The sequence below is a fragment of the Ursus americanus genome, chromosome 31 (genome assembly GCF_024610735.1).
Source record: "Ursus americanus isolate L20-20 chromosome 31, mUrsAme1.1.p, whole genome shotgun sequence".
Classification (NCBI taxonomy): Eukaryota; Metazoa; Chordata; class Mammalia; order Carnivora; family Ursidae; genus Ursus; species Ursus americanus.
The window spans coordinates 17,046,835-17,070,599 of record NC_142157.1 but is presented as its reverse complement, the minus strand read 5'-3'; the positions used below and the strand labels follow the sequence as shown (position 1 = coordinate 17,070,599).

The window sequence follows — 23,765 nt, the reverse complement described above, 5'->3', positions numbered from 1 at the left end:
TTCTGGGACAGTTCTCTTCCTCTGGTTTCTGGGATACAACTAGAGGGCAAGTCTCCCAAGACTAGGGGCATTACTCAAGGCAGTATTTCTCACAATGCCTGCAGAAACGCTTGCTCACAAGATACTCCGTAAATGTCTGAACAGATGACCCAAACTTTCCTGGCTCGTCTGCTCGTCTGTCTCTTTGGCTGATCCTTTGCAGGACTCTCTCCTTTCACCCAGTCCTTAAATGATGAAGTTCTTCTGGGCTGGTTCTAGACACACTTCTCTTCTGTTCCATACACTCATCCTGGGTGGCCTCAGCTATTTCCCTGTCTTGGCTGATGATCCTTTCTGTGAGGTTTTCCAAGCCCTTTTTTCCCAGCTGAAACCCTCCCTGGAGCCTCTCAGGCCTACTGACCATCTCAAACCCCGCACTGACATTTCGAACCCCTCCTCCCACTCTGCTCCCCACCCTCCCTCCACACACACACCTGGCACTGCTTGCCTCCCACATCGAATCTCTGGCTTCTTCTTCCTGAATCTGCCTATAACCTATCCTCTTCCACCATCTCAGCTCAGGCCACCACTCTATCCGGGTTATTTCAACAGCCTTTCCAACTGGTGCGGCTTACGTCACCCCCCAGCGCTCCCTGCCTTATCCCCTTGCCCAGGGTGTTCTTTCTCACCTTTCCCTCCAGCTAGCTCTTCCTTGTCCTTCAGGGGTCCAAACACCCCCTCCCGACCCCACCGAGCCCGAGTCAGGTGCTAAACGCTCCCTGTTAAACCGCTTATCACATGATTACTGTCATTTCCTATTTTAATGTCTGTGTCGCCTGCTAGATGTGTCTGTGTGGTTCCTTTTTTTAGCCCCTGGAGCTAGGATGGTAACCATGAAAAAATTCACAAATAGTTCTGAATGGATAAAGAAAAGTAGATTTCCAACATGTAAAATTCAAATCAAGACAGGATGAGAATATTCTAAAATCATAATTTTAAAAACAAAACAGAAACAAAAGTCCTGAGTCTCACTTTCAACGGTTTGGTCAAAAAACTTGCCCAGGTGACGAGGGGGAGTAAGTGAGAGTATCGTGGTACCTTTCGTATAAGCAAATGTCGACTGGGGTCAGTTTCGATTTCCATACAGAAAGCTACTTCCCAAACTCTTAATCAGACTCATTCAAGTTCAATCTGTCTATACTCTTGCATAATTAACCAAATGTGGTTCAAATATTACCCGCTGTCCAGTGACTCAGGAAAAGATGAAAAGATAGTCTCCACAGCCCTAATTCTTTAAGTAAAAAGCACTCTAATTCTACCTTAGAGCTGGTAAGGAGTTTGAAGCTCATCCGAGCCAACCTTTTACAGGTGAAACTGAAGCTCCACGCGCTCCTTTTCCAGGTCCCCAGCCAGGGCTCAGAGACGTGTGGGAAGGACTGGAGCTCCCAGCCGCCAGCCAGGGGGAAAGCGGGGTCAGGAACCCAGCTGCTGAGCTGTGTCTGGATCCTACGTAACTGCGCACATGGCTGTGCTGTCAAGACCACGTTGCATGTGAAACGTTTCTTTCAACCACACTTGTAACTAACAGAACTATTTCATTACCCAACAAGGAGTGTGGGACAGCTAATCTGAGGACGAGAGCGGAGGCAGGAGACTTCTCAGGTCAGGGACATGCTTCTCACTGGCACGGCGGAAGGGAGACAGCAGAATCACAGTGGAAGGCAGGAGAGGAAGGGTGGACATAAGGGGGGGACTGCGGCGGGAACAAGTCAGGGTACTCACCTTTTCCTTGTCGCTGGCTTCTCTAGCCACGGTAGAGCCCTGAAATACAAAGACGTCATGAAAACATGCACAGGGGAGGCATCGGGCTTCACGCGTGTAAAATACCCAAGTGTGCCCGGGCAGAGGGCAGAATAAACGAGCGCCCACTTTGCTCTGGAGCCATACCCTGAGTGAGCTCTGTCCCCTCCCTGATCACAACTCTGCCCCATGGGCGCGCCCCGCTCTGCAGACCATTCCTGCTGGCTCGTCTCCAACCCTTTCCCTAGCTTGTCACCCGAGCTGGATTTCTCCCTGGTTCTTGTCTCCTGCTGGAAATCAGAACACCTGACCATCACTTGAACAATAACTTTTTTTTAATGATTTTATTTTTTTTAAAGAGAGAGCACATGAATGGGGCGGGGGGCGAAGGGCAGATGGACAGAGAGAGTCTTAAGCAGGCTCCATGCCCGGTGCAGAGCCCAACACAGGGGCTCGATCTCACGACCCTGATCACGACCTGAACCAAAATCAAGAGTCCGACGATCAACCGACTGTGCCACCCAGGTGCCCCTCGAATGATAGCTTATTAAGACCAGATCAAAACCATGCTCTGCTTCTTGCCGTGATTGCCAGAAATAGTTGGTCTTAGATCTTCAAAGCTGAAGTGGCTGCAGTAGCCACTGGGGCATTAAATGCCTCCTTCCCTACATTATGTCTTCCAGATGTGGGCACGTCCTAGCCCCCCGCCTGCCCTTGTCCCGTTTCAGAGTTATTGATGGCCATGTTGTCCTCACTACTCTGAGTAAGACCCGTGGGTCCTTCCTGTCCCCCTTCTCTCTGAGAATCCCTTCAGACATACATTTACTTGGACCCCTTTTGTGCCAGGCCCTGGGCTGAGCACAAAGGTATCAAGTGGAAGAAAAGACAGTTAATCTCCACAAGTCTCCTCTAGCGCACTGGTCTTCAAAGCCGCTCCTCAGAGCTCTGGGGCTGTTCGAGAAGACCCAAGCCCACCCAGATGCCAACAGGGGCGCGGGGTAGAGCTCAAGAAGAGAAACTTCCCCTTGTTTGTGGAAGATATTAACGCAGAAGAGAAGTTGGTTAGCAGATGGCCAGCGAATTCCTAGCGATGTCAGTACACCGAGAACGATTTCTTCTCTGTGCTCCTCAGGGACCACTGCAGTACCTCACACAGCAATGCTTGGCATTCCCCGAATAAATGGTTGGAGAAGGATCATGACCACTTCACCGCTCTCCTCTCCCCCATGGCGCTGGCCACCCAGGCAAGACCAGGTGAGCAGAGTGACGCGCTTACCCGGCCACCTCTTCTATAGGCACTTATCGCCCTGGAGCCCATGCATTAGCCCATCGCATTAGCCAATCGTGAAGAGTCCCTCTCCCTCACCCCGGGTCAATGCTCCATCCCCCGGGTGGTCAGCATTCCCAGGCCCGGCGCGTATCAGAGACGCTGCTGTCAGCCCAGGGGAAATGCTCAGAGTTTCTGGGAGACGCATCAGAGGAGCACAAAGTTGACCCATGAAACGATGAGGGATAATGTGAATTGCTCGTGAAGGAAAACGTGTGGTCCCTAGCGCAAACCCGGCAGCTGCCACTTGTAAGCGTCCGTTTTCCTTTTTTATTTTTAGGGATTCTTGAATTCAGACCGCAAAGATCTTGCTTTACACACTGGTTTCTAAGAAAGAATATTCTTAGATTAAAAAAAAAAAGTGGGATATTTGCAATATTTGAGTGCTGTCTATGTTCCTGGTCAGAGGAAGAAACTACTTATTCCTCTTCGTATCTCCAGCCAAGTTTCTGGTGTGTGTGTGTGTGTGTGTGTGTGTGTGTGTGTGTGTGTGTTTTCCCTCCTGCAATACAATTTATCCTGCTTCTGATTCTCAGTGAAGCTTCATCTCTATGTAAATGCAGATCCTTAGCCGGAGGGGCGGGGCGGAATCTCACCCAAATTTAAATTAATCCAAAATAAAAATTTAAACAGAAGTAGAAAATAAGGTTAGTAAGTCAAGGCCAAGAGTTTGAGCCATGAAATGATGCGAGATGTCCAAGTTCCATCACAATCGAAAGTACTGGCAAGGAAGAGAATTTATTCTACAAGCTGAAAAAGGGAGATGAAATTAAGGAAATATGAAGCCAATTAAAACTATAATATCTAAACTAAAATAATAATAATTATAAAAATATAATATAAGTCTAGAAGTATAATTTACATGAAGATACGTTTACTAGATGCTTGCTTCAATGAGGCAGTATCTTGGGGGACTAAAAAATAAAAAAGGATCAAAAATTTGCCTTTAAGGCACTTACTAGTAGAATGGATGAATCACGACCAAAATTCATTGAGCAATTCTCATATGCCACACATTATGCCGGACATGACATACATACACGTGTGCGTAACTGAATCCTCACAACCACCCAGCAAAGGTAGGTATAATCATCCCTGTTTTACAGACGAAGAAACGGAGGTTCAATAAAAGTTCAGCAACCCACCCACAGCTAATAAGTGATAAAACCAGGACAGGTGGCTTCAGAGGTCACTCTGGCTTATTCTATGGGGGAGTCAGACCAGTGAACAAAGTCCCGTAATACTCCATAGAGTCCTTTCTCTAAGCAGCGTTGCAAAGGCTAAGTGAGAGCGGTGGTATCGAGAGCCCTGGAGAGTGGCTGGGATTTCCACCAGCGGCGATTCCAGGCGACGGAACTGCCTCACCTCGGAGGCAAACAGAGCAAGGCTGTCTGTGGGAAGCTTATACAGTTTATCCGAACTCCAGACGGTAGGAGATGAGCCTAAACCATTTTCCCTCCCTTAGACTAGCATTTCTCAAAGTGTGCTCAGCATCCTGGGGTCCCAAGACCCTTTTAGGGCTCTGCAAAGTCAAAACCATCTTTCTAATAATATCAAGGCATTATCGGCCTTTTTCACTGTCTTAATATTTGCACGGATGTTACAAAAACAATAGTGGGTAAAACTGTTGTCAGCTTAGCACAAATCCAGGCGCACTGGATGATACTAATAGAGCTTGTCATAAAATACGTACAAAATATACTTTATATATATGTCTAAAAATGTCCTTGATGAAGCAATGAAATTAGTAAATCTCGACCATGGAGTACACGTCTTCAATATTCTTTGTGGGAATATGTATAAAACCCTTCTGTTTGTGAAGAAGGCATGTTTTAAGAACAGTCGTATTTGTGATGATTTGAGTTACGAGCTCAACTAGCCACTTTGTTCATTAAAACAACATTTTTACTTGAAAGAACAACCGGCAATCTCTTTACTCAGATCTGGATTACTCAGATCTGGGCGTTTGGTGGATAACTTGCTCGTGGCGCTCGGCTCTGTGCTGGGGGAGCTGTGTGCTGGCATTTCACAGAAAACAACTCACAGGGCTTGCTGCCAGTGGTAAAATTTGAGCTTTCAAGTGGAAATCACAGTTTTTAAAAACTTGTATCCACCACCGTGGGCATGACAGCTTCTCAATACTTAAAGACTTCTCTGATGAGGCTTGTGGTGATATTAATGTGACTTTTCAATATTGCATAATGAGGTGTGTCAATATTTGGAAGACCACAAAACTCAGTGAACCCATCTGTTTCAAATGATCAGAGCGTGCAAACAGACCGGTGGGTTGTAATGAAACAAGTACAGAAAGTTCACTGATGTGACGTCTGATTCCACATTGTAACTAAGCTTTGAGAAATTACCTTTTGTCAGGTTCTGGTATAATATCAAGGAAGAATACCCATAAATTTCTGAAAAAGTTATTAAAACACCCACCCTCCCATTTTCCAACTATATCTATGTAAGGACTGACTTTCTCCACACACTTTCATCAAGTAACGTCGCAGCAGACGTTCCAACCGCCTCGTGTTCAATCAGGTATTAGGGAGGTTTGCAAAACTGTAAAGCAAAAAAAAAAAAAAAAAAAGCCACCTCTCACACTAAATTTTTTAATTTGTAAGATACAGCTAATTTTTCATAAAAATATGGTAACATGTAATGGTTTTTTAAAATTATAAATAGAGCAAGCATTTAAAAATTTCTTATTTTAATTTCTAACATTGTAAATAGCAGTAGACACAACCTATATAAGCACAAGCTTTTGGGAGTCCTCTTTTTAAAAAGTTTTAATTTCAATATAATCAGCATACAATGTCATATTAGTTTCAGGTATACGATAAAATGATTCAACAATTCCGTACACTTCTTAGTGCTCATCGTTAAGTGCAGTCTTCATCCCCTTCATCTATTTCACCCATTCCCCAACTCCCCCCCCCCGCCCCCGATAATCATCAGTTTGTTCTCTATACTTAAGAATCTGGGGTTTTTTGGTCTCTTTTTAAATTTCTTCATTTGTTTTGTTTTTTAAATTCCATGTGAGTGAAATGATACGGTATTTGTCTTTCTCTGACTTACCTCACCTAGCATCATACCCTCTAAATCTATCCATGTTGCCATAAATGGCAAGATTTCATTATTAATGGCTGCGTAATATTCCACTGTATACGTACACCACATCTTTATCCATTCATCTATCAAAGGACACTTGGGTTGCTTCCATAATTTGGCTATTGTAAATAATGCTGCAATAAACAGAGGCGTGTGTATGTCTTTTCAAATTAGTGTCTTTGTATTCTTTAGGTAAATATCCAGTAGTGGAATTACTATATCATATGGCAATTCTATTTTTAATTTTTTGAGGAACTTCCATACTGTTTTCCACAGAGGCTGTACCAGGGGTCCTCTTTTAAGACTGAAGGAGTCTGAGATCAAAAAATTTGAGATCTACTGGCAAAGAGCAAAGGGTGGCAAACTTTTTCTGAATGGGTCAGCTGGTAAATGTTTTAGGTTTTGTGGTTCAAAACAATGTCTGTGGTACTACTCAACTCTGCCATTATAGTATAAAAGCAACCACATGTGAGACAGAAACACTGGCCTTGGCAGTGTTCCAATAAAACTTTATTTACAAAAATGGCCAAGCTGGATTTGCCATGCAGGCAGGTCACAGATTGCCAGCTCCCAACTTGGATCTTCTCCCCCGAAGTCAGTGATCCAGAGTCAGCTCCCCTCATTCCCCTCAGAATTCTTGTAGCGTGCCTCTCACTCAAGACCTTTGAAATAGCTGGTCTCAGGGCCTGTGTCCTCTGTCAGGAATGCCCTTCCCTCAGCTCATGCCCTCTTCCTTTGGGTCTGCTGCAAGGTCATCTTCCCAATGAAACCTTCCCTGACACCCTATTTAGGCTGTGTCCCTCCCCCATTCTTCCCCATCTTAACCTCTATGCATAGCACTCATCACTTCTTACTCTGCTATAGGATTTCCTCGCTACTTTTACTTACTGTCTGTCTGTCCCCACCACCACGTCAGCTCCTTGAGTGCAAGTTTGGTCTGTTTTGTTCATCGCACTATTCCCAGCACCAAAACAGTGCCTGGTACCTAGCAGCTGTTCAATAGATAACTTGTTGAAAATCAGATGCGATACCTCTTAACATGTGCAAAAGTCTTCTGGTAAAGCCAGCAAGCGATCCTTGCTTCAACCAAAGGCGAGCATTGCTAGTTTAGTTGCCTGGTGGCTTTAAGCTCCGAGCACCTCCTAAGTGGTTAGCATGATGTTACAACATTTGCTTGATTACTTAATAAAAATTAACAAAAAAATCTCACCTTTAAGTCGTATTTCCTATATACAGATAAACGGTGGCTGAAGACATTTCTTGTAACAATCACGTATATCTCAACTCCGTCGACGTTAAGCCGGTACATGCCCAAGAACTGGGGAAGAAGGGTGATCCCATGACACTCAACTATATACTGCGCAGGAGAGAGAAAAAGGAACACGTTACGTAATCAAAAGGGGCTCATTTGGACATAAAATATAACTTCTGCCTATGGCGTTTAGACAAAGTGAAACCCTCCGACCACTAAGGTCCTATTTGCGGAAAATGACCATGTTTATACTGCCTGACACAGGATCCGTGTTCACCATGTATATACATAGGTAAGAAAATTCAACTTTATCTCCAAAGAGATATTTTTTTCCTAACATCCCAAACTAATTTGTAAAGTCAAAACTTGGATATAAGAGTGTTAGACGAGAGGGCAAGTGATTGGTCCATTTACTAATTCTTCTAAAGTGAAATGACACCCTACCAAGGGCCTCCCCCTCCCTCCCCCGAAGCCTGGGTGATGACTCAGTGAGGGTGAGGGAGAGTCACTTGGCCACTAAGATCAGCTCTTTTAACAGTGTTAGGAAAGTATAGCATTGAAGCTGTGATTAAAGAGGAAACTGTGGAGAGAGCTGTTAGGAGCTGGGACAGTCATGCTCTAGTCCTAGTTTTTGTTTCTCACCCACCACACTCATGTGTCGAGCTAAGCTGCCCACCAGAGCAGCAGCGTGAAGGGAAGGTGCCACGCTACCCCCGAGTGCTTGCTCCTGCTCTACGGACAGACAGAGGTACTCTGGCCCCATGTCAGATTTCATCAAAGCCACTGGACAAGTTCCAGCTTTGACACCATTTCTCAGGACAGTTGCAAAAACACAACACGAATCTCAAAGTACTGATGGCCATCCTCTAAAAGGCCACAAGAGGGAGACACATCTCCTTTGAAAGCTGATCTGTATAAAATGGGTCCCACTGCACTCTCCAAAGGAAAGTTGGGTTTTCCCTTCTTTAAAATGAAAGGGGAGAAAATATTTCAAAAGAGCTTGTTTTTGTCCTTGACAGGTGTGTGAAATCTTTAGGATAATGAAGAGCATGAGTAGCATGCTTCCAAAATTGTAACAATTGTTAAAATCATGCACATTGTGCAGATTTACAAGGAGAAGCCTGTAAGAATGGTCGCCAAGTGGAAAGGGTGGAATTTGGGGTAACTTTGCTTTCTCCCCCGCTTTTTGTAAATTATAATGCTTGAATTTTTCCATTCTACAATAAGCATTTATTAAAAATAAAAATAAAATGCCCTTTCAAACTTTTTGGTGGTAAGCACTGTCAGTCATCAACTCTGATAATATTTAACCACCTTAAAAGTCAAAAAATGCTTTTCGTTTTTGTCACTAAAGACACACAGCATCAGTTCGTGAGTTTGGTATGTGTCACCCAGAGTGTCGGCGGGTTTTAAGACGCTCTTGTGCTTTTCCATCATTCTGACCATAACTGAGCTACGCATTTTCATTTGATGCATTTCCTGAGTAGAGTTTCACCTCAATTTGTTCGTCATTTGAAGTCATGTCAGTGGAACATTTTCTATTTCTCTCCTTTCCAAAACACAGTAAATTAACGGGAGGTTTGCTAATACCAAACAGGCTGTAAAGAGGCGTTGGTTGAAAACAAAACTTCTCACATCTGATCTAAAGACATAAAAAGGGCTGTTGTCCCTCATCTCTGAAGATGGTTGGGTGAGCCTTAAAAACATGGGGACTGCAGGGGTCTACACTGCGTGAGCACGGTAGAAAGACTGTAAGTGTGTGAGCTGGAAAGAACGCGTATGCATCCTGGTGCCTCCGTTTACAAGCTGTGGGATCTTGGGCAAGTTACTAGATCACTCTTCATTTTAGTTTCATTTTCTGGAAACTAAATGATTCACCCTAATTCCTACCGTCAAGGAAAGTTGTGAGGATTAGGATGTCAAAGTACTTCATGCCATGCCTGTGCGCGGTACTACCCTCTCCCTCCCTCTGCAGGGGCCAGTGGTAATAGGAACAATTATTAACTCTGTAAGAAACTTCAGTGTTACACCCATCTGCTTGGTCCTCCGACCTCACTCACGAACGCGGACTGGAGTCCACTCCGAGGCGGGCTCTGCGTAGGTATTGCGGAGGCTCTTAGGGTATGTCTGTCCCCTGCCCTGGGGGTGGGGGGGACACACCAGTTTCAGTTTGGCTGCTCAACCCCTCTTTGTGCTCAGATTATTCTCATCTCGGCCTATCTTTTACCGGTCCTGGCAGCAGAATAAGTCTTTTTGATCAAAATCTCCGGACCAAGCCACAGAGCGCCGCAAACAGAGCAGACACTATTACTCAGGTAACGAATATGATAAAGAAACTTTGTGCATACGGTACAGGAAATTGTCGACAAGCTTTTTCTTTTCCCCACAGAAAAACACCCACGCAGAAGACATTCTACAACTCCTCTTTTTTTTTTTTTTTAAAGATTATTTATTTATTTATTTGACAGAGACAGCCAGGGAGAGAGGGAACACAAGCAGGGGGAGTGGGAGAGGAAGAAGCAGGCTCCTAGTCAGGGGAGCCTGACATGGGGCTCGATCCCAGAACGCTGGGATCACGCCCTGAGCCGAAGGCAGACGCTTAACGACTGCGCTACCCAGGCGCCCCAACAACTCCTCTGTCTTTAAGACTAAATAAATTACTGCATATAAAAGAAAGATCAATTCAATCTGCATCTCCAAGTTTCTACAGGTGCTGCTTCTCAAAGGCCTGGCTCATGGATGAGGCTCTTAGACGAACACCTTGAAAAATACAGATTTAATAGACTGAAGCTCCTGAGTTTATAAACATGTACAAGACCACACCCCCCAGTCAAGCCTATCCTATTAGATTCCAGTACTGATGAGCAACAGTTGGTGTCAAAGGTTTAGAAAGCATTTATGGGTCAAAACTTCGCAGAAGAGAAAATCCCATCCATAGATGGAATTTCTGGGCAGGGGTTCCAGGAAAAGATTACGTGGTTTCATTACAGTAGAGGGGCATTGCACGGGCTCTGGCAATGCCGGGGCTGGAGGACCACTGTTCCAGCACAGCGTGTCACTGCATGGGGGAGCTGGCATGGAGGCCTGAATGGTCATCCTCCTGGGTTCTTCACCAGCTGACCGCGGAAATGCTGCACACGAACTCCTACGCCAGTGGTCGCATCTGCAAGCCACGCACATGAACTCCCGGGATAATCCCACATCCAGGGAGACTGTAAAGTCACGGCCAGAGCATTAGCTGGCCCTTCGCACGACTCAGCCGCATCACGCAGCTAGGAGCCCTCTCGGCCCAGCTCCACATTCACTAGCTGTGTATCCCTTGGCCGATTATTCAACTTCTCTGTGTCTCCGCATTTGGAGAAGAGGGGTAATGACAGTAATGAGGGCACAGGGCTTTTGTGAAGAATGTGAAGACTAGAGAAACAGAACTCGGGGGGACTGACTGCCCATGACTCGAGCTGGAACAAGATGAAACCAAGTCCCTGGGGTTAGGGGTGGAAAAGGAAGCGGGGAGGGAGGGACGGACACTTCCTAGAGCACCTGATGTGTCCCTCAAATGCTGAGAAATGGATTTTATTTTAAATGCACGATGGGAAGTCTCAATTTCAATGAACATCCACAGAGCAAAGACTTTCCCAAAATGAAGTTTTGTGAATGTATGTAGTATGTCTGTATCTGCTTATAAATGAGGTAATATTCTTGTAAATATAAAAGAAACACTAAAAAAACTGTATTTCTCTCTCATTTTGCTTTTAGGATCAGAACTCTGAGCACTTCCCTTGAAGAATTTAAACATCACTGACAAATTTACAAAACAACTTGTACATAAATGCTTCAAAAATAGAAGAAAGGGGAGTATGGTGGGCACTACAATATCATGCCTTTCTCCAATAACCAATTATTTGTCAGGAGCACCCTCTTTTTTTTTTTGAATATTGAAAAACATCCTCAGCATCTCCTAATTTCTTTTTTAACATTGTTGATTCAATCACAAGATAATCTAAGGAGTCTTTGCGTCCTCCCTTCTACATACTTAATTTCCGGACTATACGAATGAAGAAGTTAACAACTTAATCCTGAGGATGACTCCTTAAGAAAGGTATAAGTATTTCTTTCACTTTCAACTTGTGTCTTGATGTGGCTATATAAGGCAGGCCTTCCCTACTGGCAAAGGACATAGACACATGCGTGTCCCGTCCCCACCCCCCCACTGCTATATTAATATCTCAGTCTACAGACTCAGCAGGTGCAGTGCCTACAGTAGCCAGGCAGACTCCTTTCTAGAAGTCAGATGAGTTTGCAACTTCTGTCCTCTGCCACTCTGAGGTCCCAAGGGAGAGAAGGCCACAATGGACCAGACACTTGGCAACGCTGATCACCCATGTGTGGCTCGGAAATCAAGAACACACATCAGGCAAGAGAGATGATTCTTTTACGAGAGCATGGGCTGCATTATACAGTCCTGGAGAGTGTGCCTTTCAGTGGCTTCTCGAGTATGGCATTTTCCTGACACATTCCTACCTGTGGCAGAATGCTGGCTCTCTAGGTCACCTGCAGCCAAGCTCCTCTCTCATATCCAACAGAGAAACAGAGTCCAGGTCTGGCGCCTAGACTGGTGGCTTTCAAATGCTTGCAATTCCATGATGACACTGAGCTTTCATCTGAATCGGTGCTGAATATTTACTCCCCAATTTTCAAAGTGTGAACTTGATTATCATCGGTCCTTATTATGCTTGTTATATGAAGCTAAAACAACCACAGTTATTCTTGGGGTCGACGTCCACATTCTCAGTGTTAAACTCACTGCATTACCCACATTTAAATGCATTTTAAAATATTGTTTAAATTTATTAAGTATTTTTCACTTTTGTACTTTCCTGGCTGGATACCTCAAGTCACCTGTTATTTATCATGGAGTGGCTTCTGTTTTTCTAAGAGCACTCTCAGAAACTTATATTTGCTGGTGGTATTTCTGTCTGAAACCTGTGTTTCCAACCCTAACAGTTCTTACTTTCTTCTGTCTTCTCTTTAAAAAGGGACTTGTAAACGATTCTATGGTGCAATCAATAAAACCAAATTTTATCTCTTCAAAAGTCTTCCTTAGAACTTTTTCCTACATAGCCAAGGGTTTGTTAGAACTGTCGTCCCATGAAAAATTAACGCGGTGAAATCCGAATTTTTAAAACATACGCAAGGAAACAGTCATAAGGTCTGCTTCCTCTGCTCTTAGGCGCTCAGCACGAATGACAAGTATTATGACTCCCCGCTTTGTTGCTCTCATGCAAAATGAAACGCCATTAAAAGATTCGCAGCTGACTGAAGGGTTCCGCAGAGAGGATTCTCAGTGATGTGCTGCGACGGATAAATATTTATGTCTCCATGTGAGAGTGTGAACCTGGGCTCTGGCTTTTGGAAATTGCTGTTATTACCATGCTTCACTCACTTTTTTAGAGGCTTGAAGTGACAATCTAACATAGCGTCAAATTAATACTTCAACGTAAAGTCTTGTTTCATTTAGTGTTTTCGAAAGGTTAAATTATCTGTAATCCTTATTGCGCCTCTGGCTATGTTTATAGATCACTGCGATAACATGAACAAAAAGAAAAGGAAAGAAAGAAGAAAGAAAGACAGCCTGAAATTAAGGACTGCTTTGTTTTAGAATGACCAAAGAAATAAATACAAACTTAACTTGAATTAATGTTTTGGGAAAATGGACTTTAAATATCAGTTAATAGAATTTATTTTAGTTTCATACAGGTTTGAGGTGAAAAAAGAATGTAAGGATGACTACATTTAAGCTAATATAAATAAAAAACTCCTGCCTTTCTTAAAATTGATGAAATCAGATTTAAAAGGAACAAACATTCCTCTGTAGTGTTTATAAACACTCTTAGCACTGAGGTAATGCAGAATACATAGAAATACCTGAAGGCAAACACTGAGGCTCCTCTTGTTTGTTACAATATAATTAAGACCCAGAGGGGCGCCTGGGTGGTGCAGCGGTTAAGCGTCTGCCTTCGGCTCAGGGCGTGATCCCGGTGTTATGGGATCGAGCCCCGCATCAGGCTCCTCCGTTGTGAGCCTGCTTCTTCCTCTCCCACTCCCCCTGCTTGTGTTCCCTCTCTCACTGGCTGTCTCTATCTCTGTCGAATAAATAAATAAAATCTTTTTTAAAAAAATAGAATAGAAAGAACACTTAAAAAAAAATTAAGACCCAGAAACACCATGGTTATTAAAGATGAAATGGCTTCGTAAAAACTACTCTATCGTAAGTGCAGATGGCATTTATTCATTGACTACAATGAAAACGCAGAATTGCTCCAACATCGCCCTAAGGAGATCTGAGAGGCCTGTGGCATCGACTAGGACCGCACCCGATGGGAGGCTTTAGCTGGTCAAAAAAGGTGGGTTCCAGAACCAGCCCCTTGACCTCCAGTCAGGAGCTGTGTCCCCAGTGGCCCGTGACTGGGGTTGGGAGGCCAGAAGTTTAAGCAGGTGTGCCAGGGAGCCAGGACAGGAGAAGCAGCTGGGGCCAGAGAAGCTGGGCTGGGTAGCAGGAGAGGCAGGGAGCTAGGAGGTGCTAGATTCCGACAGAAACATGTTGTGCTCCCTGTTCATTTTCTTCAGCACAGACAAAACTCTCTGGACACCTTTCCTCAAGTCAGCTTGGAGGCCCTCTGGAGATGAAGCAAGGCACTCACCAAGACCATCAAACATAAGAAGGCAAGTGTGGCTGCCTTTGGGATAGGCTTCCCGCCCAGCTGTGGAGTGCAGTTCACAGCCTTGTTGGCAGCTCCTTCCGGGTCAGCCTCCCTGTGACTCTGGCCCAACATGGGAGCTTTGGGGTGGGGGTGGGGGGCTCAAGAGCACCCTGCCAGTTGGCTTTGGCTTGGTTGGCCTACATGGCGGTCTGACGTCCCCTTCTGCCCAATCCTGCTTCTTCCCCCTACTCTACATAGATAGGTTTGATCCCTAGTCAACGTCTTGACCCCAGACTACAGGGGCTTCTTCTGCTTGGGAAGGTCACTCTGACTGAGAGGCAGCAGGCCCAAGAGACAACATACTCAGGTTCCCAGAAATTGCAGAGGTTAGGACCATCAGAAAATAGAACTTGAACAGTCACATGTAAAACTTTTAAAAAATAAAGGATGCAGTCTCAGAGATGAACATATAACAAGAAATTATCAGGAATGAACTGGCAGATTTTAAAAAATGGAACTTCTATAAGGAAAAATGTAGTTATTGAAATAAAAACCCATTGGACAGGTGAGACAACAGAATAGGACAGCTGAGAAGAGAACTGGGACTGGCAAAGCTGACGCATTTCCCCGGAATCTCACAAGCAGGGATGTCGAGATGGAAAAGCGGGAAAGAGGAGTGACGAGCCGTGGAGATCAGAATGAGAATGTTCTAGCTATAGAAGAGACAAGAGGAGACAGGCGGTGTATAAAGAGAAAAGGATGACAGAATTTCCAGAAACTGGAGGAAATCTGCTGTGGGCAGTGGGTGTTGGTCAATGGGCTGGGCAGCTCCCCAGAAGCCTGAGAACGAACGGGTAGGGCGCTGGGAACTAAGGGCTCCAATCATCCCATTAGCAAGCAGCCACTCCCCGCCTGCAAAGTGGAGCTTGGCGGGGCACTCCCTGGGGGCTTGAGAGATGGCAAAGGCCTTCCTGATGTTTCCACGAAGAGACGCCAAGAAATGTGTTTGCAGCTTCTGAGGGCAGAGGCCCTGCTGGGGGCTCAGCTCTAGTAACAGAGTTGCAGGGTACCCCTTGGACTTGAAACTTTAACCTACTTTTCAAATTTACATTGACCTCTCCTCCAGATAGGGAACCAAAAACCCAAGAGCGGACTCAAGAGTGTTTCTCCAGCTCTAGAAAGTAGATGGTGCCCTGCCACCTAAGAAGCTTCATCAGCGTCACCTGGGAGCAGGTTAGAGACGTGGCATCTCGGGCCACCCCAGACCCACTGATTGAGAATCTGCGTTTCTGCATGGCGCTCAGGGGTTGTGTCTACAATCAAAGTGCGAGAAGCACTGATGTGGTATGTAACTTTTTCTCCTTCTGCGCAACACCCAACTGTTCCAGCTGTTGGCTTTCACGGTGCCTGTTTCTTGAGCTTTCTTCTATCCGTGGCTCATTCTTCGAATCGTAGCACCAACACCATTGTCCCTCATGGGAGGATAAAAAGATGTACTCCAAGGAGGGTCCAAAAAAGTCAAATATTCACTCACATCTTCTACTGAGATGAGAGGTACTAGCGAGCTTATTTAACAAGGAATTCGGATTTTTAGCCATGACATCCAGATTCTGCTCAAGTTACTAGTTGTTTCCCAAAGCAGAGGATAAAAAAGGATTTGGGGGTTACTTTATCAACCTTATCAGTTTATCGTTTCAGTCATTTTGAAATAAGAAACAAGTAATTTAAACCCTGTATTTCAAAAATTTAAAAGATATTCTTAATGGTATATTCTTAGGCCTTTCTTAATGATGTATATAGTAACTTGTTCCCTCTCCTAAAACTTCTAAACTTTTACTGACACGGACCTGAATTTCAGTTAAAGCTGAAGCTACATGATGTCAGAACTCCCAATGATTTCAGGCCAGTGAGGGGAAAAAAATCAGTCACGTTAAGAGAAGTAAGACATTCAAGCAGGCTCTTGACTATTGTTTTCTTTTCGAATGCTCTTCTGACACTGGTGAACCAATCCGTTGATAATCGTCATTTACAAGACCCAAGGTTGTTCTAGCCTAAGAGAAATTTGAAGAAAATGGTATTGACACCAAAACTTCAGGTTATTTTCCCAAATATAACAAAGAGAAAACCAAATAAAGTAAAAGAGACTTATAAATGTTTGCTTTGCTTAAGAGAAATTCTCCATCAGTCTGAGAAATGATGCTGAGTGGAAATTACGGCAGGATTTGGGCTGCAAGTAAAGACTAAGGCAAGATGCAGGGGCTTGGGGAAAATTCCAACTCCTTATGGTTTGAATCTTCATAATTCTGCAACAGTGCCACACGGTACCAGAAACCAGGCCCCCTAGTGGACTGACAGAGTTAATGATTTCAACCCTGGGAGGTAGGAAACCAAGTAGAAGAATGGTCTTTATCTTATTTAGTTATTGACAGAGCACTTCCCATATACCACACTGAGCAGGTTGTAAATAACAATTCACCTACTTAGCACAATACCCAACGAAGGAGGTACTATTATCCAAATTTTACAGACAGAGAGGCAGGCAGAGAGAGGTTAGGTAACTTGCCCAAGGTCACGCAGCTGGTCAGGGGCGAAACTGCAGCAGACAGCTTCAGAGTCTGAGGTCTGGACCACCTACCATACCACGTCCCTGGAAAGGTTGGCTCGTCAGAAGCTTGGTCCCAGGAAGGATTTATTTAACCATCTAGCAATTTCCACTTCTCCAGAGACTGGCCTCGTGGTGATTTTAACCTTCCAGACTGCAGCTGCAGCTCTGGATATACTCCATCAAAACAGAAAACAACGAAAGCAAAGAGAAGCGAAAAGAGAAGTCAAAGGGCTGCGGAATAACCGCAGCTGTCGGCAAGTCCAGCCATTTGCTCCATGGGAGACGCCCTCTCTGCGAGCCGGTCCCGTCCACTGACAGGCAGTTGGAATGAGCCTCAGTGCTTGTTCAGACAAGGCAGCTCAGAAGCACAGCACGTCAGAAGGTAAAAGCAGCAAAGAGCAAGAGGAAATAGAGAATTGGCGGTTGCTGCTGAAGCAGGAGACAGAAATCAGTAAGACTCAACATACATCCTCGCATTGGCCCAGGCCGACGTCAGCTAGGAAGGCAGGCCTGACGCGCACCTCAAATGCCTTGAGTATCACTGACTAGAATAGGGAACCACAAAGCCTGGAGACCTCTCCTGGAGCACAGATGACGAGGCCTGTGTCCGATCGCATGCAACAGCGACACCTGGGGATGGACGAGGCTGAGCTCGCCACTGTGTCACATCAGTGGCGCCCCTGTGTGAAGGTGGCCTGTGAGAGGAGTGGCCAGAAGAACATTCAAACCCTGCCTGGAGGAAGCCGGGCCGGCAGAGGGTCGGGGAGCCCGTGCAAACTGCACCCTCCCTGGCTCAAGCGTGGTGACTAAGCGTAATTGTGTGTCGGTGTGGTTTCAGCAGCCTGCACTAACTTCTGTGAAATTCTGTGTTGCATGGGTGTTTGTGAGGATGATGCTGATTGTGTCACATGTCCTCTCCGCAGCACGCTCTTTAGACTAAGACAACCCTGTCTGAACCTCGTACCAAGAACAGTTCCAGTCCTCCTGATCAACTGACTCACGGTATCTTCAGGCACAGCAGCTGTGTAATAGACTCAGTCAGGTTTCTCCTTCCACCTTGGCTGCTCGGAAACTCAAATTTCCGGTCCTCACGCTAGCAAGCATGCTGGCATCCTGGCATGACGTTTCCACCTTATCCCAGCCTCCGTTTTGTGTCTTCACCCTCTCCTTCCCTCTTCTACCTTCCCCCTCTTCCCATTTATTCTGTCCTGTGTTTCAAACTTCCTTGAAGGCCACCTTGTATTCTTTCTGGAATTAGGTCAAGAATAAATCCGTGAACAAATGAATGAATGAAAGAATGAATGAAAGAAACATAGATCGGGAAACTGAGCTTCAGAGATCCCCTAGGTAGCCATTTCTTAACAAGCTAGGATCTAGGTCTCCTGACTTTCAACTTAATGTCCTTGAAATAAATTATATTAATAGTGGTGATTCTCGAAATAGATTATATTAATAGTGGTGATTCTCAATCATTAAGACACTCAATTTTTTATTTTTTTTGAAGATTTTATTTATTTGAGAGAGAGAGACAGAGAGAATGAGCAAGGGTGAGGGGCAGAGGGAGAAGCAGACTCCCCACCGAGCACAGAGCCAGACGTGGGGCTCCATCCCAGGACCCTGGGATCACGACCCGAGCTGAAGGCAGATGGTTAACTGACTGAGCCACCCAGGCGCCCCAAGACACTTTAGATTAGATTTGAAATTCTATTTTTAAGAAAGAAAAAGCTAGATATTGGATAACAGAGTTTTCTGGGTAAAGAACATACCAAGAAAATAACTATTTTCTAGCAGCGGAACGGAAGGTGATGTTGAGCACTGTGAAAGCCCCGGGAGCACATCAACAGATTTATTTTGATCCCCAATGTATTTTATGTCATACTGATGACATGTCAAATCTGAATGTGAGCTTACAGTGACTACTCCAGAGAAACGTTTCAAACAGTGATTTCTGGAAAGTCAAAAAATTCTGAACTCGAAGTTGTCATCAGGAAGTTGATGTTTGAATTACGTGTCACATTTTATTAGAACGGTATCATAGCCACGTATCAGAATAATACGTTTTCATCAGTCACTGAGGTATCACTTTGCTTTGAATGTTCCGAGATAATTTAAAGAAAGAATAAAAAGAATGTCTAAGTATGACATTAAGTTCCAGAGGGGGAGAAATGAAAGAGTAGACAATTTAAAAGGTGAATAGTTAAAAGTCCCATCTTGTCATTCAATTCATTCAGAAACACCGGGCCTTGGTGTTTCACCCTCACCTCGTACTATCCTGGCATCTTAAAATGTCCTTTGTATTAGGCAACAACGTTAAGAGCTATAGAACAAATTTCAAAAGGAAGAGATGTTATAAAAGATTTTTTGGACATTCAATGAGTTTAGAGCCTGACTAACGCTTTTAGAGAACAAATTAGGAGCAGTTCCCAGTTTCCAGAAACAGACCATAGCTCAAAGATTTCTAACAGATTTCACTGCAAGCAAAATGCAATCGATCTCCTTCGCAGAGATGGGAAGAATAAGCAGCTGCCAAGAAATAATCCGTGATGTCAGAGCATCACGCGTGACCATCAGGTAGGGAAGCTGACTTTTGAACAGACATCCCGGAGCTCACAAATCCAAACGAGCACTGCCTGCCAAGTAGTCACCTTGAGAGGCCAAGACTGAATAATGTGTCAGAATCCTAAGCTTAACACAAGCAGGGCCCTCAGCACTTTATTTTGAATATCCTCTGTGACAGCCAATCTTTACCTGGGAGGAGGATTTGGAGCTATTTAGGTCAAAAAATGAAGCAGGAGACTAAAAGCAAGTGTGTGTGTGTGTGTGTGTGTGTGTGTGTGTGTGTGTGTGCGCGCGCGCGCGTGCGCGCGTGGTCAGACACCAGTTCTGAAGATGACTGCTGGGATGTTGCAAGCAGCGGTCACATTTATGCCAAAGACCACAATTCTCAGGATGCCTCTGTGACTTGACAATCACTGTTGCCGGCGCCGCATACCGAGCTGCCAGGCCATGGCAGATGCTTTGTTAAGTACCTGGTATGCCCTCTCCCGTATTATCTCCATTGTCTAAAGGAAGAAATTGAGACTTCGAAGTCCAGAAGTCCCATGGTTACTAGGTGACAGGGCTGGGATTTGAACCCGGGACTGTCTGACACTGGACTTCATGCTTTTATGTCACAGTAGGTAAGGCCTCTAACGGCTCCAGCTGGGACCTGGGTGCACGCGCTCTACCAGGCACACTTGGGTTGGACTTTATTGAGATGGGGGGGGGGGGGAAACAGGGAGGGAGGCAGAGAGAGAGCTCACTGCTTCCAACGGTAGTTTCACTTTCTTCCCAAGGGATTATGAAGGGAGAACACTGAGGGGCAAAAAGGAGGCAGGAAGTAGACAAACACCAACTTTCCAAAAACGAATAATTTTCTCAGAGTGGGGTGGACCTCTCTGGGGCAGGGACAGGAAGAGACAGAGAACAGCAGGATAGGATTTGGAGGTGCAAGTGGATAAATACCCAAGAAGTCAACACCTAACTTCTGGCACGGTCGAAACACTTCTGAAACGTTGCCAAATCTTCAACTGAGTGATTTTAAATTCAGAATGGTAATCATCAAAACTATTATGCAGAAGAGTATTTACATGAAAAGTGTCATATAAATAACTACTGATCATAGTACAAGAATCCCTAAATGTTAACAATCAGTAATCTGGCCACGGAATGTTAATAAACCCAACTAGACGAGATTTTTATGTCAAATGTGTTCTCATCATTTCCTAACGTATCTTTGGCCTTGGTCATAACTCATCGTGAATGTTAACTTTCTCAAGAGTTTCAAATAGAGAAAAATTACCTGGTGGTATTTCTTCAGGATGTTGTGCATTTCGGCGACATCTTCACTCGTGATGGTCTTGATGATGTATCTTTTGTCGTAGGAAGTGTGGAATCGAGCTCCACTGCGTGCCTGGGAGTCGTTGGGAAGGGGTGCACTCCTGGTCAAGGAATTCTTCCGGTCGGAATAAGGCGGGAGGAGGAGGGAAGAGACTGGTTAGAGGTATGGCCTTCTGATTTCCAGATCATGTGTTGTCATTACGAGTTTTCGAACACAATTATGTTCGGAAGAAATCGGTCTAAGTAGGATGACAACATTATATATTCATCATAACTCAAACTGGTAGTCTTTCAAATGAAATGAAAATAGCCTGGATGTATACTATGCTTCTAACGTCCTTAAAATAGGCTAATGCCTAGAATTACAATCAAAGTTTTTTTGTTCACCTTGTTCTTTTCTGAGTTGGACAAGAGCTCAAATTTTCTTCTGAATCGAATTAGGTTCCAGTCATGAAAATTTTTTTTTACATTTCCCGAGTGATTTCCTTATAGGACAGGTACTCCGCCAAACAGCAGGCAGAAAATATTTCTCCTAATTCTGATACTATCCCCACGAACTGGTTACTATTAATATCATCCTAGTTTTATAGATGAAGAGATGGGGACAAGAGAGGGCTGATCTGGTTCCCGCTACTGACACTCGAGCTGGGTAAGTCCACCCGACCGTCTACCCTTTTCTCACTTGTGACTCTCCTGTTTGAATCTCTCATTTTCTTAGCCTCCAAGAAACCTCTCCCTCTTCCTCCAACCTTCTTACTCTAGTCACTCAGGCTACTAGGATAACCTCTAGCATCTCGGAAGTCTGGACTCACCCCTGCCACCTGCGCTCGTCAGTACTGACCCTCCTGCCCTGCCTGGCCCTACTGGGTTGCGTAGGTGGGATTCAAAGGCAAAGACAGCGTCCCTCTCCAACTTCCTCGCTAAAAGTGGGCATTCGAAAGCCCCACTGAATGTCCACTAAAGGGGCCACAGATGTCTTTAGAGAGGCAGGTGATTACCCTGCATCATGGATTTTCAACGAAAGAGTTCCTTTCTGTCTGGTATATTCGAGTCTCTTTATCCTTTCCTTCCTTTCTAGATGAAATCCGACAGGATTGAGTGCTATGAAGTACAACTATGTTGCAGGGGTAGTAACTCAGGAAGGTCCTTCCGGGGCTGAGGGGGCGGCCGTGAGCGCATTCTCATCTCCCAGGATGCACCCGGCCCGGCTGTCGTGCACCGCCACATTCTGCAATAGCGCATTTGGGTCAGCGTGCAGCAGGGCACACCTGTCAAGTGCAGAGCCCACGCTGCCAAGGAACGGAATTTGCTTTCCTTAAGTTATTAAGAAACTGGAGAGAAGAAAAAAAAATCGATATAACTTCCAATGACTTTAAATAGCAGGATTTGGCAGTGTTAAATTATTCTTGAGACAACTGAAATCCATTAGATAGACTGAGAAGGATGAAAATAATTTTCAGGACAAAAATGGCCATATTCATGAGAGTCTAATTCACCATGACATTGGTTTTTTCTTTTTTTCCCTCCCAAAAAATCTCCTTTGCAACTACTTCCTACTAAGAAGAGAAAGGAAGAAAATCAAAGTGAAGAGGTTTTAAACACTAGCAAAAAATAAAAGCAATCGTTGCTATGGGCTAGTGGTCTTACACTTTTCTCCCACGCATTAGCGTGCAAAAAATTATTCCAAATAAATTCTTTTTGGAAGGGTGCAGGGTAGGTAATAAAGGATACCTGTACTCAGCAAAGGACATAATGATGGCCACTACTTATTAGTATCAGATATTGAAGTCTAACATCCTATCACAGACCAACGGGGGAGAATAAAATTGAAAACTGCACAGCAAGTGCTTCTCAAACTTTAATGAGCCACCGAGCACCTGGGGGATCATGTGGAAATGCAGATTCGGACCCCGCAGGTGTGGGCCGGGGAGGGACGCGGCAGGTGTGTCTACCAGGTGACAATCAAGGGTCTGCTGAATTGTGGCTGTGATGTGCTTTCTCTGTGCACAGTGTGTCAAGTCCAGCGCATTAGGCGTGTGATAATTACACACTTACCTGCATGAACACCTTTCCCATTATATGCTGTCCAGTCCTGGTTTGCTTAAAATGGGAAACTTTATTTTATTTTTTTTAAAGATTTTAAACATTTATTTATTTATTCATTCATTAATTTATTTATTTATGTGAGAGAGAGAAAGAGAGAGAGGGAGTGCAAGGAGGAGCAGAGGGAAAAGGACAAGCAGACTCCGTGCTCAGTGCGGAGACCAACGTGGGGCCTGATTCCATGACTGTGGAATCATGACCTGAGCAGAAGCCAAGAGTAGGATGCTCTTCCCACTGAGCCACCCAAGCGCCTCAAAATGGGAAACTTTATAGTGAAGGGGACTTTGTTGCGTTGACTGTATTAATTCATTAGAGAAGTGTATAATAATAATATGTACAAGGCAGTGTATGGGTTTCCCAAGGGCTAGGAATGACTCATCACATAAGCAGTGGCTCTTCAGCTCAGATGTTACCTCCTTTCAAATTCTTTGTCTTCCCCTTCAGTTTCAAATATATTGATAGGGGCGCCTGGGTGGCACAGCAGTTAAGCATCTGCCTTTGGCTCAGGGTGTGATCCTGGAGTCCTGGGATCGAGCCCCACATCAGGCTCCTCTGCTGGGAGCCTGCTTCTTCCTCTCCCACTCCCCCTGCCTGTGTTCCCTCTCTCACTGGCTGCCTCTCTCTCTGTCAAATAAATAAATAAAATCTTTAAAAAAAAAAAACAAATATATTGATAATCATTTATTCCAGACTCTGCATTAGCATATTGTCCAAGTCTTAATCCTGGTTATAACCCTTTACAAATTCTAATCTTGGTTCTGCCTCAACTCAGCTTTTCAATAATCACATGAGTAGACCCAATGCACAGTGTCTACCTCCAGCGTGTAGAAGGATTTTTTAAGGCTCTTCGTTTTTAAATAATCAGTGAAGTTAGGAACAGACACTTTGTGAAAATTAAGAAAGTATCTTTATCACTACAAACATAAAAAATATGAATCAAATTTATTGAAAGCCTTAGATAAACAGAAAATCAGAAGAGTAAACGCTATTTTACACAACATGAACAATCCT

General features: G+C 44.5%; 1 protein-coding gene across 1 annotated transcript in view; it reads right to left on the bottom strand.

Annotated features, from left to right (window-relative positions):
- The window catches only part of PIP4K2A (phosphatidylinositol-5-phosphate 4-kinase type 2 alpha), a 173,961-nt gene that overhangs the window by 29,399 nt on the left and 120,797 nt on the right, over nucleotides 1–23,765 (bottom strand). Inside the window, exons 4-6 of the mRNA XM_045787164.2 lie at nucleotides 20,614–20,766; nucleotides 7,425–7,571; nucleotides 1,762–1,800 (exon numbers count right to left, since the gene is read on the bottom strand). Coding sequence (XP_045643120.2) covers nucleotides 1,762–1,800; nucleotides 7,425–7,571; nucleotides 20,614–20,766 — 339 coding nt within the window. The remainder of the gene's footprint in view (nucleotides 1–1,761; nucleotides 1,801–7,424; nucleotides 7,572–20,613; nucleotides 20,767–23,765) is intronic.